This window comes from Seriola lalandi, unplaced genomic scaffold (genome assembly GCF_002814215.2).
Source record: "Seriola lalandi dorsalis isolate HSWRI2012SDOR001 ecotype SW California unplaced genomic scaffold, Sedor1 jcf7180002054997, whole genome shotgun sequence".
Lineage (NCBI taxonomy): Eukaryota > Metazoa > Chordata > Actinopteri > Carangiformes > Carangidae > Seriola > Seriola lalandi.
In genome coordinates, this window is record NW_019525546.1 from 271,295 (window position 1) to 291,674 (window position 20,380).

At 39.8% G+C, this 20,380-nt stretch overlaps 1 protein-coding gene across 3 annotated transcripts in view; it reads right to left on the bottom strand.

Moving 5' to 3' along the window:
• clec16a (C-type lectin domain containing 16A) overlaps window positions 1–20,380 on the bottom strand; it is a 41,590-nt gene that overhangs the window by 13,231 nt on the left and 7,979 nt on the right. For 2 of the 3 annotated variants that reach the window (XM_087171420.1, XM_087171418.1), the window contains exons 6-18: window positions 18,428–18,551; window positions 17,811–17,985; window positions 16,732–16,782; window positions 16,384–16,500; window positions 10,499–10,820; window positions 8,905–9,016; window positions 8,725–8,825; window positions 7,987–8,106; window positions 7,759–7,868; window positions 5,988–6,032; window positions 4,043–4,093; window positions 3,767–3,895; window positions 3,198–3,318 (exon numbers count right to left, since the gene is read on the bottom strand). In XM_087171420.1, the coding sequence (XP_087027546.1) occupies window positions 3,198–3,318; window positions 3,767–3,895; window positions 4,043–4,093; window positions 5,988–6,032; window positions 7,759–7,868; window positions 7,987–8,106; window positions 8,725–8,825; window positions 8,905–9,016; window positions 10,499–10,820; window positions 16,384–16,500; window positions 16,732–16,782; window positions 17,811–17,985; window positions 18,428–18,551 (1,578 nt within the window). The remainder of the gene's footprint in view (window positions 1–3,197; window positions 3,319–3,766; window positions 3,896–4,042; window positions 4,094–5,987; window positions 6,033–7,758; window positions 7,869–7,986; window positions 8,107–8,724; window positions 8,826–8,904; window positions 9,017–10,498; window positions 10,821–16,383; window positions 16,501–16,731; window positions 16,783–17,810; window positions 17,986–18,427; window positions 18,552–20,380) is intronic. The other variant, XM_087171419.1, reaches the window with a different exon arrangement.

Below are 20,380 nucleotides of genomic sequence, written 5' to 3' on the forward strand. Positions count from 1 at the left end.
AAAAAGGCTTCATGAAAGCTGAGCTACAACACAAAACACATCCATCACAGGAGTACAAAATCCATCAAGATTTAAAACAAGGTCAGTAATTAAAGTCTAATACTTTAAAAACAAACAGGATCTGATGATGATTGATTGATGATTTCAGCATCTGAAGGCTCACACACTGGTGTGTCATGGATTTGATTCATTCATCAGGCCACATAAGTCAGGTGGGTTTTCAAGAAATAATGAAACTGCAGCTCTGTCATCACAGATAATATGATAACTCTTATAAGGCTACAACTATCTAACTTTGCCTCAGTTTGTACAGTCATCACTGCTAACTAAACAACTCAGTGGACCAACTCTTGTGTTTGTGTATTCTAAGATTCTAAGATTTTAATGGTATACTATGACATATTAAACATTTAAAATCACAAACAACATGAAATATATAACGTAGGTAAAGTGAAAATAAAACACAGAATATTTTCCTTATGTGGAAGCACAAGTAAAATGATCTTTTAATAAAAACGTGTGATTTTTTTTAAATGTTCATTCTGACAATTGTGTTACCGATAACTACAAAATATGATGAGATGGTGCAAGATGGAAAGCCTCATAAGGAGAGCAAAGACAGTGTGAAAGAGGAAAACAATACAGACTTTCTTTTCTTGCATCATAAGATACATCTAATATCGATACTGTGTGACACTTTCTACTTTGGGAAATTTGTGGCAAACTTTACTTTCCTTCTTAGATGTTCTGCTAAGAAAGGAACACTTAAAATAAAACTGAGGGCTCATTTCAAATAAGAGAAGAACTCTCTCCAACTCTACTCTCAGAGTGTAAGCAGTGGGTCAAATGGTGTATACTTTATACTGGAATTATGAAGTTGTAAACATACATATACATATATATTACTATAACAGTAATATAAATGTTTTGGCTACCACTGGATATCATCTAAATACCCACTCATCCAGTGCAGGGTCACAGCGGGATGAAGCCTACCGTGGCTGACATTGTGTAGGAGGTGGGGCAAACCGTTGACAGGCTGCCAGGCTGACACATTTAAACAGCCATTCACACATCCACATTCACACCTACAGGTAATTCGCCACTTCGTCTAACCAGTGTGTCTTAAGCCAAGTATACCAACCCAATTTCAGAGATCTAGCAGAAATTAACTGTTTATTTCATTGTTTTTGATAAACGCTATTACGCTGAGTCACTCAGTAACTAAGTGCAATTGAATAAGAAAGGTCAGACAGCAGGACATTAGGTTCATGTTTTGTCTTTCCTCTGTTCCAAGAAAATGTTATCTCAATATCTGATAATTATTATTTTGAGAGAGTCATAGCAACAGTCACTTCCCAGTAAATAATCAAAGAGTACTTATGATTATGTTGATATTCAGTTGATATTTTTGTCTTCTAATCTACACAAGACATTTTTCTGCTGCTGTAGATAATTCTGCACTTTCATTTTCTCAAATGTGACATTGCTGCTACTTCTTGAACTACTTCTATTTCAGATAAAGAAAAACTTTTAAAACACATGATACACACACACACACGCTGTAAAATACTACCAAATATTTAATGTTGATCAACTGATTTGATATCCACTGTTCCTATAAGTTCCTATCCCAATGTGTTGAATTTCTGTTTAAAGTAAGTTGAAACTATCCTTTATAAATTGTGTTTTTCTAAGGTTTAAGGTTTTCTGCCATCTTGCTTTTCCTGACACTGACATGGTGTTAATGATAAGGCCATGGTATTCATAAAGGAGCAGGTTGAGATGTTATGAAACAACAAGTTCTGATGGTGGTTTTGGTGAAACACCGCAAACAAGCGACAAGAAGAATTACGAGACCTGCAACAGACGGCCTGGCCTTCATACGGTGCTGATCTCAACAGTCTGGGATCATATGAAGAGACAGAAGATACTTAGATGCCTTCAATCCAAAGAAGAACCGAGGCAAGTTTTCAAGGGAGCTACCTGATAAGTACCTAAAATCTGTATGTATGTTTGTAGAGGAGAATGTTGGAGGAAGGATGGTCACAGCAAGTATTAAGTTGATTTAGTTTTACTATCGTTTACTGCACTTTGCATAAAGTTAACTATCAAATAAAAACTATTCATGGCATTATTTTTGGAAGCATCCTCACATTACTTTTAGAGCCTAAAACCTTTGCACAGTGCTATATTTCAGCACATTTTTAACTGTACTGGTTGTTGTGGTTGTGTCAGTTGTTTTCTCTCAAAACGTCTGTTTTTACGCAACCTTTGGATGAAGCCCAAAATTATTTGGCATGGAGGTGTAAGCTCTAGCAGACTTTGGCAAAATTATTCATAATAATAAATCTAATATGCAGGCCCTATCTTACGGTAAAAGGTAGAATATTTACACCTGTATTTTCAATTGTAGTCACAACTTCAGTTCATCGCATCAAGGAGCTAAAAATGCATGCATGCACGTCGAAAAAAAAGAAAAAGAAAAAAGAAAAAAAAAAAAGATTTAACGGATTTGCAAAGTTTGAGCAGTGCATGTGTGAGAAAGTTCCTTCTCTCCGGTTGACATTACTGTGCAGTCGTACTTGTGATATCCTGCCTGACAGCAGTAACCACGTGCAAGTTTCCAAAACATCAACACACCTGTGTACATTAAGAGAAGAATGTTCAGGTTATCGTGGTGTGTGGGAAGCTGTGTGCATTGATGCTTGTGAGTGTGTCCGTATGCTCCTCTCACTGTGGTTGTCAGTGCTTGCATGTGCACGTGTCTTGGTATTGTTAAGATTGTACTCATACGCCTGTGTTTCAAAGAGAGTGAGTGTGAGAGAGAGAGAAAAAGGGAGAGAGAATTCCTGACATTAGTCAGATAAATATGCTGTAATTGTAGGTTGATAGAAGTTGTTTTTGGTGAATTGTAGGATTGGTTCTTACTGTTTTCCTCTGCTCCTGTAGTTATGGAGGAAAGTGTCTGTAATTTTCTTCCTTTAACCTTCTTAGATCATACTTTTACCGCACTAATCAGATTTAATTTTCTAACATTTCTTTTATGTTGTCCTTACCCATCCTAAAGTTTCACTCGATTTCCCAAAAGGATAAAAATGATAGATCAGCTGTGGTCTGATTATGAGAGCTGATGAGAGATTGCTTTTATGACTAACAGCGCAAAGCATGCCTCTGTTCCTCTGTGTGTGTCTTACTGAGGTCTAAGACATCGTCTGTCTTGATGAGGTCTTCAGGTCTGGTCAGAGGCAGCTGTGTCTCAGGTTCTCCCTGGAGCTGAAGCGACAGTGACCGCAACATGAAGAACACACGGATCGCCTGTGCAGTGATTGAAGAGGTCCCACACAAACACACACACACACAGAAATGTCACGTTAAATCAAATATCCTGTCTGAAACTGACAGTTACAACAAACTATTGAAAAGGAATAAAAGAACGGCAGCGACTCAACAGAACTTGTTAGAAAAAACCATAAATGTTCTTATCACTGTTAGAATCAGGTGAATACATTTCATCTTTCATCTGAGCTTTGGCGTGCTTCCATCCTGTTGTCACTTGTTTATAGAATCGTTGGTTTTGGCAGAGCAAGAAACCAAAACAATGCAGCAACACAAGTGTTTGAAAATGTCAGTTATTATTATATAAGTAAAAATAATTTGGATTCAAAGCCTCCAGAAGAAACTCATATTTCAGCTATACGGTCTGATTTCCCAGGAATCTAATAAATGGAATATGGGATGAGTACGAGTGTGTGAGTGGACGCACCCTGCGTGTCTTCTCCACGTCTCCACAGGGCAGTCTCTTAACGAAGTCAATTCCAGTCAAAGGGGTGCCGGTGGGTGGCAGCAGTACTGAGGCGTCCATCATTAGATACTCCACGTTCAGCGGTTTACTCTGCAACATACACACATGTGCATTAGTCCAGACAAGCCCACGTACAACATCCATACCACCATCCTAATCCACACACAAAATAGCAGCAATGACATGTTTCATTTTTAAAGAGGGAGAAAAACAAACATTGGATGAAGGCCAACTAACCGTCATGCTCCGGTACTCATCTTCAAACATGTCCAGAAAGATTTCCTCTCCCTGTCATGGCATAGGAAATTGGAAGCCAGTTAAACATAACCCACAGTATTGAGTTCCACCCCCTTTATTCATAAAGCATATCTCTCAAGTTAAACAGGCCAGATGCATTCGTATGAAATAATAATAATAATAAAAATAATAATATATGTGTGTGTGTGGGGTCCAGGTATTACTCATACTGTGGGGACCTAAATCTGTTCACACAAGCACATTATGGGGACAAAAAAAATCCCCTTAACATAAATCATTATTTCATTGTTATATAAAAATAAATTAAGATAAAAGGGCAAAAAAGTGCAGACACATCCTTTGTGTCTTATCACGAATCTCCATGTAGACTCTGTTCTGAGCATATATGCTTTGTGTACCCACTCCTCTGCTGGTTGTCATGGGCTCACATCATGCTGCCCTGGTAAAAACAGCCACAACCACAGAAATTGATGACACATTACTGGCCAATCATGGTCTAGATATGGAAATGTATTTTTTCTCAAATCATGACCTCCATACAAAGAGAACATTAATGCAGAAACTTTGATGATCCTTAACAAGCTGCCGTTGTGTCTTCAAAAGATTATTTGCCCGGACTCGCTCTTTCATGTTTTCCTTTTCCTTTTGTCATATACACTATCATGAAACTCTCAGCTGACTCATCTGCCTGTACATGCAGGGTGTAAACGCGGTGTATGGAAGTATGTACACTTGCACAACACATTCTGCCAAGTTTCATTTTCAGTGGGGACAATGATGTACAGACAGGTGACAAGTTAAAGGAAAAACTTGATGAATGAGTGAAGAAACACGGCAAATGCAGATGCCTCCAATGACCTCTGATCGTGTGCTCTGACCTTCACAGTCACCATATCTCAACCCAATTGAACACCTATGGAATTTTGGTTAGACAGCAATCTCCATCACTTTATTATCAAAACACCAAATTAGGAAATATCTTTTGGAAAAATGATGTTCATCCCTCCAGTAGAATTCAGAGACTTTTAGAATCAATGCCAAGGGACACTGAAGCTATTCTGGTGACACATGATTGCCCAACATCTTACTATGACACTTGTCGTAATAATGTTGCTTTTTCCTTAATTTGTCATCTGTGTGTTCTATTTGTTGCACACAGTAGACCAGAGACTTGCTAAATAAGGACAGTTTCTTTCCTGGAAATATGAAACTACCGCAACTACTGCCTCCTTCTTCACTTTAAAGCAGTATTTAACATTTATTTTGAGCTCTTTAACCTGCTGGTAGAAAGAGTTTAAAAACATAAAGTTAGTTACCAGATCTTTTTTCAATAGAAATGTTTGGAGTCAGCATATTGACTGTAGGTATTTTCCTAAATGGTGTAAATGAACTATGTCCATATACGCAACTGGACCATGAAAAGTCAGCAAGACTGAACAGTTGTGACTGATTCCAAAACCGATATCTAAACACACTCAAAGAGAAACAGAAAGCCCTGACTGAACTTTTGCCTATGTGTACAAATCCGACATTATATAGTAGATACTTTCGGTTTTACCTATAACAACTTCAGGGAAATGGCTTCAATTATAATCAGTAGATGATAATGAGTCACCTTTTTTGTGACACGGTACTGGAGAAGCACTGGCTAGAATACCAGAACGTCTGTTTGTCCATCTAGTTCCTTTTTCTCTCTTCTTCTATTCTCCCTAAATTATTGTATATGTGGTTGCCTGCTTGCTGTCTCTGAACACACCCAGAGAGAGGCAAGTTCTCAATGTCTGAGCAGCCAGAACAGCAAAAGTTCAAGTTTTTCTTGCTATGACGGTGTCAGTCTGCTTCTCTGAGTGTGTTTTCGCCGTGTGTGTGTGCGTGTGTTCTGGGTAGAAAAATGTTATTAAATTATATTACTGTGTACACTCACCTTGTAGAATCTCCTCAGTAAATGCAGACTTTCTTCTCTTGCACCCTTCAAGCACAAACATGACATATAAGCCATAATTCATGTGGCACATATTCAGAAATAAACACATCTCATCTTCATTAAATATAATGTACATTTTTTACATCATGGAACAGGGAAGAAATCGCCAATAATAATGTTGAAAATAAAGTCAAAAGAACTTTGTCAATGGTATCAATGCAACTAATAACATTGTCCCTATACCTAAACTGAACTCTCTGCTCAGTCTTTGTTTTATATTCTTATGGTTTTATGCACCACGAGACAGACATATTTTAGATTTTATACATTTAGATTTCAACTTTTACTCTACTGGAAGTTAATACATATTATACAAATCACATTTTTCCTTTTGATTCCTTGAAGCAAAAGTTCGACTCACTAATTTATTTGATTTATTATATTGCGTTCGTTTAATCCATACAAAAACCAAAATGTGAAAACCACAATTTGACTTTTTCCATTTCTTGTCTCTGAGCAGTAGGCAACTCCATGGAAGTTACTGTTTGCGGACAGATAGTGATATCAGGCTTCTCATCCAACTCTGTGCCAGAATGCAAATAAGCAAATTTTCCCATAATGTGGCACTATTCCATGAAATATTACCACAATTCTTATCACTGGAAATAACAAAGAAATGCCAAATTTGCAATTCAATTTGTGGGCTGTGGACTGTGCCAACAGACTCATTGAACACCAGGCCAATTACCATTAAAGTTTTATTCAGAGTAGGTAATTGAGTAAGTTACTGTGAATCTTGTTAACCAACTGCTGTTCCTGAGAAAGGCTGGCCAGTGATATTCTAACTAATGGCAAATCTCTCACTCAATAGGAATCGGATATGATGTAATTCAACTGCCAAGTAATGTTGTCACTTCTCTGTTGTGTTATGGGAGGCAAGGAAGGATGGTTATGTGAAACCAATGTTCTTCCTACAGTGATATCGAAACTACTTTTAGATATGGTAATCCTTCAACAATGAAGCAGTTTGTGATTTACACCGAATAAACTAAACCTGCAAACCTGGAAATATTTAACGGTGTAAAAGGTTTTAAATTCTCTCAGCAGAAACCCCCATAAATGTTAGTTACTGATAGCAGTAGGTAAGACTTCGAAAGACCTGTCAGCAAAAATGATTGTAAAATGACCAAGGGGGGAAAAAAAAAAAACCACAGATGCATTAGCACACCTATTTCTTGTAACTGTGTGAAGGAAGGATGAAGGAGTGCAGAGAAAGAGAGGGTGGGGAAGATTACAATGAAGTGAAATTAAAATTCGCAGAAGGATGAGAAAGAAAAATCAAGTGCTGCTCAAGCAAGTAGCAGGAGAGGGAGTCAGAGGGAATAAATAAAGAAGAAGACGACAGTTGGGTGAGATGCCATGTGTGGTTAGGACAAAGGAGAGGAAAAGGGAGGTCCGACTATTCAACGTTTTCAAACCATCAACTGTACACTATATGCTGAAAAATGTTGTGGGTCATAACCACAAATGAGCACTCGCTGAGAAAACCTGCTGCTATGGATTCTGAGGAAGCGATAATGTTAAATGGAAAGATACCGTTTCACTGCAACGGAACAAAACTTCTGGTACAAGATCCAACTTTTAACCTGCCTGGTCTGACCCACTGACACCTGAAATTCTTTTTGTTAAATGACTGAGTCTGTGTGTGAGTGATATGTTGATGGGATGGTTTGTATGAGGGGAATCATGTACATATTTGAGTGTGCTGTACCTCCAGGCAGGCCAGATGAACGTCTTTGATTATACAGTGGTTTCCAGACAGCACAGACTGCTTTAATAACAGGCAGCTCAGCTCCAGAGTAGCTAGACGCACTTTACCATCTATATACACAGAAATACATGAGTTAGTAATGAGGTTAACTAACCTGTGGTTCCATAGTAGCTTATCAAAACAAAGTGTGTGTGTGTGTGTATGTGTGTGTGTGTGTGTGTGTGTTACCTGGCTGTGCTGCCTGGCTCATAACTCTGATTAATCTCTCTACCAGCACTAAGCTATAGGAGCTCCTCTCCTGGTCAGGAACTGGCAGCTGCAGCCGCTCCAGAAGATCACGGTTTATACCTGCACATGGCAGGCAGATGTTGCATGCACATTTACTCATAAAAAAACTGAACACTGTGACGTTTGGAGGTTTGTTCAAAATAGATGTTAGTGGGATACAGCAGAATGTCTCGTCTTTAGTCCTGATGTCTACCCCAAAATCATCTGAGGTGTAACTTGACTAGTTAGCTAGCCTAGCTTCCTGTTGCCCTTTTGCAGATATAATGTTTACAACAGCCAACAACAGCATCACAGTGTGATCACATTAAAACTCTTAGGTAAACTGCATTATATATCTAGCAATTCAACTCTGTAATTAGTCAATGACCTATTCTACCTTGAGCCATAACAGGTCCAGTAAAAGTATATTAGGTTACACAGAACTTAAGCAATGGAATACCGGACCATAGATTAGTATCAGTGGTATGAGAGAGGAAGTGAACAGTACAAAAAAAACCCTCCTTAAATTAAGTAGATCCTCTGCACAGTCATGGACCTACAACATGATTATCATATGGTAAGTAACTGCCCACTGTGCTGCCGCTGTATTTTATTTTATTTAATTTAATTTTATTTTATATCAAGTGCAGCACAGTAGAACAACAGAATCAATGTGTAGAAATGAACAGAAAGACTAACCTTTGCTGTGTGAGACCGCATAAAGCAGACAGAGGACAAACAGTGCATGGTAGTCATCACTGGTGCAGTCGAGGGCACTGTACACCATGTCTAAGAATGGCCTGCAGATAGAGAAAAAGTGTCAAGTTATCAATCCACACTTCTGTCTTTCAGTGTGTTCAGATATGTGCATCGATCTACCTGCTCCTCTGTGCGTGTGTGCGGGTGGCTGCAGCGGTCTTCTCCTCATCGGTGATGTTCTGCTCTGTCAGCTCTGACACCATACACTTCTCCATCACCACCATCTCTATCTCTGCACGTGCACACACAAACACGCACGCACGCACGCGCGCACACACGCGCACACACACACACACACACACACACACACACACACACACACACAAATGGCATAATTAAGTGTCCATAAACATGAAGTTTTTTTGTTTTCTTATTTTGAATACATACTACATTCACATCAAACACCCTCAACAGAAACACATCAACAGTACATCACAGCTATCAAGTAAAAAATGGGCTGTTTTTCACCAGTGATTATGAATGTACAGTCTGAAGTGCTTCCTTCTCAGCCTTCACTGGTTTAAAAAGCGATCAAATGTATTGAAGCAGCAATACTGATCACCTGTCTGCTTAATACTGATTAGAGAACAAAATGTTGATTTTCAATGCACAAAACTGACTATCTGATTTTTACATTCAAATGTAGAGGAACCATGTAGTGTTGGTAATGTTTCAACCAACAGCCTGCCACCTAAGTTAGAAGTTATCATCTATCCTGCAAAAAGTTTCTCTTTGCTTATCGATCAGTTGAAAAGGGTAGGTGTCATTTTCCACCACAAATGGTACATGTTTTGTTTTGAAACTGTTTGTTCCTCTGCAGCCCACGATTTTGTTTTAATACCCATGCTGTCAAAAACAAGTCTGTGCCTTTGAGCCTTCAGAGGCGTCAGTTTGTGAAGATCATGTAGCCCTGCACAAAAACTCTTCTCTGAAACAAAGTCTAATCAGTCAAAGTAAAGAAGGAATCATTTCAGATGATTGAAATGATCACATTTTTTACTTTATACACAAACACTCACAGACGGATACTGACAAACACACATGCACACAGAACAAATGTGAGAGACAGGCGGAGAGGTGAGGAGCACAGGATGGATGGTGTGTCACCGTGGAAATGGACAGTCGGCTGCCATGGAGATTGTGTTGGACATGTGATCAGTGGTAGCCATGGTAACCATGGGGAAATTAAAAGGCGCTTAACACGAGAAGCAGCAAAAAGAGGGAGGCCTCATCTCAAAACTAGCCAAAGAGGAATTTTGAATTAAACTTTCTTTCTTTTGATGTTTTTCTTCTGCATTTTCTTTTAACCTCAAATGTAACAGGTTTTCATTCTAAAAACAGGTAAAAGTTGTTTTTTAAACACTCTTCTGATGAAGAGGCAGCATAGTCTCATTTGAATTTTGCAACACACTGCAAATGCATGCTAGTGACAGCAACAGTCATGTGCACATTGAATTAAACACTTAAAATGCCAAAGCAGAAAAGCAGAGCATATTTACAGTAAAAGGTAAATTGCTATCAGCTGTTAAGTTATTCTGTCTTTACTGGCTATTCTGTTAGTTTCTCTCTTTTCTGTTTGGAGACGAGGGCTGCTGCTGTGGTAGCTGTTGGGTAACCAGGGTGCATCATGGGAGACTGTGTCTGATTGATGGGAGTAAAGGAACACTCACAAACACAGTCCTGTACTGCTGTGTCCAGTGAGACACACACTCACCTTCCGCCGTCTCACCACTCGCTCTGCTTCCCTTAGAACTCCCACCTCCTCCTCCTCCTACTCCCTCTGTACCTTTTCCCTTCTCCCTCTCCCGGCCTCCCTCCCTCTCTCCTCCTCTGCCGTTGTCATCCCAGCTCTCCTCTCCTCCAAGTCCGCCGCTTCCTCCCCCTCCCCCAGCCCTTTCATCGTCCTCCTCCTCGCCCAGGTTCTTGTAGTTCGGCCTCTTCTGGGTCCTCTTGCGGCCACGGTGGCGGGACAGCTCCAGGGAGCGCTCCAGAGACTCCAGGGGCTTGGTGAACCGACGCACGCCTCCCGCACTGGCCTGGGAGGTTGGAGAACGACAGAGAAGAATTAGCGTGGCAAGGGTATGAGACAGGAAGACGTAACAAGCCAGGAAGTGAGGGACACAGACCAATTATTTAATCAGCTTATCATAAAATCATGAAAGTGTTTTTTTATTATGTGCTTTCAAAGAGGTTTTTTGTGATGAATACACAAGAGAGATCATGGCTCAAAACAAGTGAGAGAAGGAGGGGTTGATTTTGTCAGTTATTGATATACATAGAAGATAACAACCGTCCAGTTTCCAGAAAGCAATATCACTGCAACCCTTTACCGGTAGATGTGCAAAGAAAAACAGAACACATGAGAGCGCAAGAGACACAAGCAACCACAAAAACACAGATATATAACTGATGTGCTTATACCTTCTCACATATGCACACAAACATGGTGCCTTACAGTAAATCCTTCCTGCACTATCATGTTAAAACACAAAAGTCACTTCCTCCCTGACATACATTATCAGACAGAATGACCACACACACACTCACACACACTAACGCATGTACACACACATGGTGCCAAAATGACCCAATAAACTGATGCAGTGTTTGTACTATCACATACCGTCAATTACACACGCACGCACACACATAGGCTAAATTGTATATTCAGTTTAGCACACTGCATCAAAACCTCTCCTTTTCCAGTCATCTTAGGGCAAAGTTCATAACACAACTAGAGAGCTACAGTGTCCTTCCCAATAACTGTGTTGTAATCATTCACAAGCTGACAGCTCATTAGTCAGTTTACACAGCACTGTCTCACAGCCTCTGTGGTAATCGCCAATAGATTTTAACTCACTCTTCATTACATTGCAGGGACAATCTGCCTGACGGTGAAATAACGTCAGGCAGGATTAATCGTAAAGTTAAAACAAGTGGACCTGAGAGAAGGAGGTTTTTAGTTTGCATTCTCCAACTTGGTGTAGAGTCCTGGGGCGTGGAAACACAGGCTTTGACCATAACACTGAGCATGAACAGTCAACATTTGTTTCTTGTACACTTAAACAACTAACTTAACAGTCTGCGGAATATTCTTATTTGCTATCTTTCAAAGAGTTAGACGAGGTGATAGAGGTATGGAGCTACAGCTAAGAGCAGGGAACACAGCTAGCATGGCTCTGTCCAAAGTTAAAAAATACACTTACTAGCAACTGCTAACAACTTTATCTATCCATCCGTGCACCTCTGTGCAGTACCTCACTGGCTGTTTGCCTTGATATGAGAATGGTAGCAAGGGTTAGATTTCCCAAAATGCTGAACTATTCTTTTAACAAAATCTTAACTGCAGGGGCAGGTGTCAAGTAGGTAGGTAGGTTGCGTCAAAATACTGAGGGAGAAAAAAAAAAAAAAAAAAAAAAAAAAAAAAAAAAAAAACGAAACAGGGAGCTGGTCTCAGGAAAAGCTGCCCTGAAGGAGCCGAAGGCCAACAAAGAGCTCAGTCAGAAGCAAGAGAAATGAAACTCAAGGCTCTGGAAGATCAGCAGAAGTGTGAGCTGGCAGCAAAGGATGCAAGCTTCAAGACAATACAGGGGGAGGGGAGAGTGGTTCAATAAAGTGAGCCACATGGAAGAAGCTCCTGAGGCAGCACAGCACTGAGCTTCATGTACATCAACTGATAATTTTGCTCTGGAAAATTACTAATTGTAACAGCTTGTTTATGGTTGATTCGAACAGGGAAAATACTCAATATACTATGTACAGTCCAAAAGTCTAAGACCACTCAATGGGAAAGTGGCTTCACACTTTTGAACCTGACTTTATGTTCTCTGTCTGTTTTCAGGCGCTTGTCCAAAAGACAAGGAGAAGGCAGATGAGGAAGAGGAGAAAGGAGGGAAAAAAGCAAAGAAGGTAGAAAAGAGATTGGAAACTGAGAGGGGAGAGAGGGGAAAGACAAAAACGAATAGGAAAGCGAAGGAAAAACTAAAAAGAGAAAAGGGGGAAAAGGAGGAAAGAGAGAAGAGAGGGAAAGAAAGACAAGGAGCGTGAGGAGAAGAAGAAGAGGAGAGAAGTAACCCTCTCCCTCCTTCCCCTACCCCCCTCATTCTTCCTAACAATCCCCTACGCCAATCCCTTCCCAATAACCCCTCTACCTCATTCCCTTACCGTATTTCCCATGCTAGCAGCAAAACACAGATACACACACAGGAAACAGCTGTATATGATAAGCTGCCGAAAAAAGGTATCAATACTGTGACTTACAGTAAACTGAGTAATCACAATGATAATATTATTAACCACTACCGGCTATTCTAATAATACAATTGCCACTCACAGGCAATTTAGAGTTTGATTCACTTCCCTTGAGTCAATTGTCTCTAGACCGGCTTTAACACAGACTGCTGGTAGTCTAGCAAATAGTACTGAGTAATTTCTAACTTTGACTGTTCTACAATTTAACTTCTACAAGAATCTGATTAAAACATTATTTCAGCTGATGAGAACAGTGCACTTCAAACACCATAAACTGATGCAGCTGAGATGCTCAGGCAAAACAGAAATGTGGCTGAATGTGGTGATGTTGTGCGGATGTCGGAATAACCGGCAAGAAAATCTGTTGTGGTTGGTAGATTTGTTTAACTGCAACTGTATTTGGTTTAAATTTAATTACCTATCGGATTGAACATGTATTTGTATGTACGCATTTGTCTGTGTATGTAATGCTGTGCATGTTAAGAACGACCACTGAGGATACAAATAAACACATAAATACTGTCCAGTTGTGCTGCAAAATAAGGGGATTGAATAAAAAGCCTTTGTTACAGAACACAAAGAGGAAGAATATCAGGTATCTCACACGGAAACTAAGTGGCCCTATTTCACTGAACTTCTTACACTCACACAAACCACCAAACACACACATACGCAGGTGAACACATGCACACCTAATGCACGGACTCAGAAGCTGTAGTCCCAACCTCCTTATTCAAATTTTTGCCAAGAACAGACTCAGTTGCAGTTTCTCAGTATCCACATTCGCTGTGTGCCACCTGAATCAAAACCAAAAGTTACCTTACATTACACAACCCCTTGTGCTTCTCTTTGTCTTGAAAGGAATAAACACTAAAGAACTCATTTAAAGGTTCAGCTCAGTCTCTAGAGAAGTATTCACAGAAATATTCTTTAATAAGTCCATGAATAATAAGACAATACAGGAAAGTGGTTGTCAAATATACAAATATGTCCTAATGCTTTGTGGCTCAGACTAGGTCAATCCTAATTTTAGATTATTATTCGGAAGCCTAATAAGGTTACAAGAAAAGACTTAGCAAGCTAATTTTGACAACTAGAAGAAGAACTAGAAGTCTTTTTAATAGCCAGCCAGCCACACTCTAAAAACATAGACATCTGTATAATCTCTCTGTATCACTAGGTACGTCTGAGCAGGACTGTACTGTAGCTGCTGCTGAAAACAGTGTGTATGCTGTCAGACATAAACCACAGACTAGTATCAGTGCGTGTGTGTGTGTTGCACCTGTTAGCTGACTATGTTCTGGTAAACCGCTCACACTCTGAGCCAATGCTGAGAAATTAATGGAGGTCAGGGAGCATGTAAGACAAGCCTACACACATGCTCAGGCAAACCCCTGCACAAACACACCTGGTAGTACATCAAAATAGGGAACCATTTGCAGGTCAAAGATAAACTTTAAATGCATACAACTAAAAACAGTTGAATGTAATTTGGGGGTAAAAAAAAGAAAAAAAAAAGAAAAGAAAAAAAAGATTGTGGTGCACACATGCAAATGTTGACATCATATAAGTAACTGGTGCACTTGCAAGTAAACACATATACGAAAGAGAGAGAGAGAGAGAGAGAGAGAAAAAAAACGCTTCTTCCAGGAAAGAGATCTGGGTTAGGTGAGCCAGCTCAGTGTTCCATCATGTGACCTAATTTCCTGCCACATCACAGACAAACAGGAAGTGCCATTTGACCACCTGCGCAGAAACAGCACCCATGCCTCATCTGTTTCATCTACAATAAATCAAACAATAACAGAACAGCACGTCTATCTGATGTGGCAAACACAACACAGCAATCACACAGTAAAAAATCTCACCATCACCAGGAACTGTCTTTTGTTTTTTTTTCACAAGAAATTTTGCACTAATGCAAGGTAACCTGTTGCCCACATGAACTATGCATGCAAGTGAACGCAGCACGAATGTATGTATGATGTATGAGCATATGCAAGCAATGAACACAAAAACAGACAATGAGAAAACCATATGTGGCTCCTAAACGGAGAAAAGGAATCATTCAAGTTAACTTATGGCTCCTGTTAAATGTTGTTTTTCCTTTGGAGGAAGTCAAGCCATCAAAGTCTCTACGCAGGCTGCTTGGCAGAAAAGCAGTAAAGAACAAATAAGGTGAAAAGACACAGGAACTAATGTAGAAAAATGAGCAGGATTAGCTATACCAAGAAAACCATGACTGAAACAATCTCAAGTCTATTTCCTAGAATTCATGGCTTCTGTGTACTTCTTCTCTAATCTTTCTAAAACTGCTACAGTAATGGTTACAAATGCAACATGGCACCTTTAACATCCACAAAATGCAGAGACAAGCACTGCTGAGTGAATAGCTGGCACGCACTAGTCTGGATCTGGCAGCCTCCTGTTGTGGTAGGCCAACATTGCCAAGACATCACACCTCAACTCACATTCACTGAAAAGGTAGGCTGCTTCTTACAACAGCTACAGGTCTAGGACACACACATACATAAGCACACACACACTCAGCACAGAGAATAACCACAATGATTCTCAGAAACGCTCACTACTTCAGTACACCCACCTGGCTTTACACACAGATGGTCAAAAAAATCAAGAAGCAGAGGAGGGGGGATGAAGGAAGAGAAACTGAATCACGGGAGGAGAGAAAAATGGGAGGAGGAGACAGTTAAAGAAATGAGAGGTGAGGGGACTCAGATGGGGAAGGTAAGGGGTAAGAAGGGGGAGAGGAGAGGGAAATAACATGACACAAACGTAGATAAACAGAGAGGAAAAAGCAGACAGAATGTTTCAATCCACGGCCTGGACAGAAGAGAAGCTGGACTTGAGGAAGATAGTGTTTTAATAATGGAAAGATGAAAAAACAGTGTCAGTAATTTGCATATTGCTGCCTTGATGTGGGTGAATCATGGAGAAAACCATGACCCCGCGATCTCATAACCACCTACACGCACTTCTGGAACTCCTCTTAGTGTGTGTATGCTTATGCATGCACACGCGTGCATGCATGTATCCATGTGGTTTCTGGCGTAGGTGTACTTGTGTGCATTTCTTGTTTGTGTGATGTACTCCCAGCGTATGAGTGTGTGTTGCTCCTTTGCGGTGGGAGTCTATATCACAATGTGCAGTCGGCTGTGTGTGTGTGTGGGTGTGTGGGTATGTGTGTGTGTGTGTGTGTGTGTGTGTGTGTGTGTGTGTGTGTGTGCTAGATATTATTGTGTTTCTTTGCATGATGGTCTGTACAATGTGTTATTAAGCTTGTTTGAAGTTGTTTTTTCTTAGTGTGTACTTGTGTGTGTGTTTTACCGTGTTCTTATGTGTGCTGTGTATGTCTGTCTGTGGGGTGAAGACAGACAGGTCCCCGTTTAGAATAACGTCAGCCAGGGCGTTGACCAGTGGCTGATAGTGGATGATCAGGAACACCTGGAAAGCACAAAGACAAGCTTGAATTACTTGTCTTAACTGTGTCAGAAAAAACTCTAAAACAAGAACCTTAAACTGATGAACTGAATGAAATGTCGTATAGACAATGTGAGAAAACGTACAGCGAAGTTAATAACTCAGCCTGAAAATACATTCTGAGCAATGTAAAACCATATCATCGGTACAAATCTGCGGCAGAAAGTGTATGATCTATTTGTGTGTGTTGCTTACTTGAGACAGCAGGTAGAGGGACACCTGAGGGTTGATTTTTCGCTCCTCAGACTGAAAAAACAGAAAAAATAAAGGCCAGTCAAGGTCACATAAGTACATTTATGTACTGTTGAGTAGCTAAAAATGTGTAACTACGTGAGGTCAGCAAAATAATTTTTGTAAACTATTCAATGTAACACACTGTAAAAGGTTTTTATGACATTCATGTCTGATAATTATTTGCAATCCCTGTTCAGTTTCCAGAGATCATACCTTATAAATGCAATGCTATGTTGAACCTGAATGGCAAACATCTGTCATCACTTTAGCATGTGAACACACCATGAGGAAAGACATGATTTTAACATTATTATAACAAAGTAACTAATGAAAACCAGTGTGTTTCATTATGATGAATCAGCTCTGTTGAGAACGTTTCAAGGCACTGCAAGTTGATTTTGATAGTGTGCTAATATGAAATGAAACCAGTGGGCCCATGGAAGTTCGGGAAAACACATTTAAAAACTACAGCGTCATCTCCATGAACTGGAAAATGGATGTCAGCATTGTGGAGTAAGTTGTAAGCACATACGGAACAACTACTGGTATGGTCCTTGAAGTCATTCATCAAGCAAAATGACAATCATCCATTGGGTCCACCCTCTCAAATGTAAATTGACTGCTTTTGTTTGTTTTATATCATTGTAAATGAAGTATCTTCGGGATTTTGACTGCTGCTGTATCAAAAGAAGTAATTTCAAGAAGTCACCTTATAGTGGGGCTTTTTTTTCTGAAAATAATCACCACATTAATCAACAGTGGAAACAATCATTAGTTGCAGCCCCAAATGGGCTTTAAAAAAGTCACGTGTGGAAAAAAAAAAATAGTTGACACATCAAGACACACTTTCTCTGACGTGTGTTTAACACATTAGCTTATGGAGAAACACATACACGCAAATGTGTTATTACACGTCATTTACTAAGAAGTCTGTATTAACAAGGTCTAGAAATGAATGTCATTGACACCCTAAAGGCTTTCTGCTATTGACGTCAGTGTAACACAATTCATCTAGACACATGCACATGAGGGTAACGCACCGTCTCGGGGATCACCAAAGAGTACACATAGAGGGGCAAGAACAGACGGTTAAGGAGGTGGTCCGTCAAAACGTCATTAAGGAATTCACAGTTGATAATGAGGATGTCATTCAGGTAGTGGAGGTGGTCAAGGTGCTCTGCTACCAGGTCACTTAACTTCCCCCTGTTCTTATGTCTGGGACACGAGAGAGAGAGAGAGAGAGAGAGAGAGAGAGAGAGAGAGAGAGAGAGAGAGAGAGAGAGAGAGAGAATGTAACAGTGAAGCTATAACAATAAAAAGGAATCATTATGTACATGCAGATATACAAAATAGATTTTTCTAACTTTAAATCTGCATAAGAAGAAATTAAGTCTATATTGAATGATTTCACGACGAATAGAAAATAAATGGCCACCAATATAATATATATATAATAAAGCTATATAATAATACAGTTTATACAATCAACTAATATATAATCATACACCGTTCCCTTGTATTTCAATGTCATCTAGTGTGCACCAGCATAAAACAAGAGACAGCCCTGACCCCTAGAGGCTGCAGTGAGAATCACACTGAGAAACACTTAGAAAGATAGAAAGATAGATGGATAGATAGATGGATAGATGGCACTCACTCCTCATCTGTCTGCACACACTTGTCCAGTTCGATGACATGGCTGCCAATGAACCACACCAAGTTGCTGAAATATGGGACTGCTGTCTTATCTCGGATGTAGTGCAGCATGTGCTGGTTGTCCACTGGAGAGAGGAGGGTCAGGGAGAGAAGGTGTTATGAAAGCTGCCCATGGTGTCGAATACAGATACACATACACACTCAGACATACTCATATATACACACTCTTAGTGATCCCAGAGAATTACCAGAATGTGACACTTAAATATGATTCAAATAACAAAAACCATTTAAATTAAGAGGCAAATTAAGAAAATTAACAAAGCACATGAGGTCAAATTAAATACAGGAATTGGTTGGGTCAATCCAATTTTTTGATACAAAATAAAAGGGAATACCAGTGGAGTGGGATTAAGAGGAAAGCCAGTCTGGTTTTAAATTGAAACAACAGCTTGACCAGCGCGACTCGGGCTTCTCACCCTGTATTAGACAAGTGTTTTACCAACTGATTTTTCCTTGCCTGTGATCTAAGCCTACGCTCACCAGCACGTCAAACCCACTGATGATTTCATAAACAGAGCTGTCCTTAGACAGGAGAAAGATCTGAGCCTGATTTAGTCCTATATTAGTAACAGTAAAAACTTCACTAGTTGTATTAAGATTCACAAGATTGGTCATATTGTAATATAAAAAAATTAAATAAAATCACACAGGTGCAAAGGTCAACGCTGCACAAAGGTCTACAGTATTAAAAGCCCTAATATCAACAGGCCAAATTTGTTGTTTTTGCAAAGGTGTCAATGTTAGTAGCAAGTAGTAATCCCTGCAAGACACACTACAAGAACATTTATGAAAGTAAAACTACGGTGCAGAAAAATCTGAGACATGTATAGTTCAGTGCATTTCTTTAATCTGTCTGGACTAAGAGCCGACTTTAGTTTAACACACAGGGCAACTCAGGGAAAACCAGAAAGTGTTGACCATCACAGGAGACATCTGAGAACCAGATTCTGACACTTGCGTTCTGTGACCGGCAGCTTAACTGACTTGAACTGGGAACAGCCCTGGTGCAGTGACACTTTCAACTGCAAATAAAAGCTGGCTGTAATTTCACAATGCCACACAGGTCAAACGGAGACAAGTAACAATTGAGCAGCCGAATCAAATTAATTGAATTACATAATATCAGAAAACAAATGGACAAATCACAAGCTGCCACTACTCAGAGTCACAGTGTCATTCCAGCTTAATCCATTGGAGGATGAACTGAGAATTGATGCAGAGGGAGACACTGGCTCAGTGACCAGTGACCAAAACTGTCAAATCCATCACCAAAATAACAAGCAACATGTGCGGCTCAGCTGAATTTAAGTCTGTGGAAAGATTAACCCAAGAAAAACCAAATTAAAAAGGCATGCAGGTTTTTCTGCGTGTATGTAGCTGGCTGATACAGAATGGTCTACAAGAACAAGAATTGCAAGGATATTCATACCAGTACATTTATAACAAATACACCATTAGGAACAAATAGGGCTGGGTATCAACAAACAGACATGTGATGCTTAATAATAACTCATTTTAATTTTTGTAATAACTTTCAATTGGAGGCATTAAAATCAGTCCATATGACAATGCTCCTATTAACGCCAACTGATATTTAATCAGCTGACTTAGAAAAACACTGACATCACAGGTGTATAGGCTAATAGAGTATAGTAGAATTGTATCTTCATCGATATACTGTATGAACCACAGGTAAAGGTACGAAGAAAATAACAACAAAACATGTTTTTACAATACCCAGCCCTAAGATAAAGACTGAATGAATGGAACCAACTTACATGAAACTGGAGTTAGGCAGATGGGGCGCGCAGAGGGAGGAGGGAGGAGAGAGACAAGGAGAGGGAGAGTAGGAGGGGTGGTTGTTGAAGAGGAGGAGGGAGGGGGGGTAATA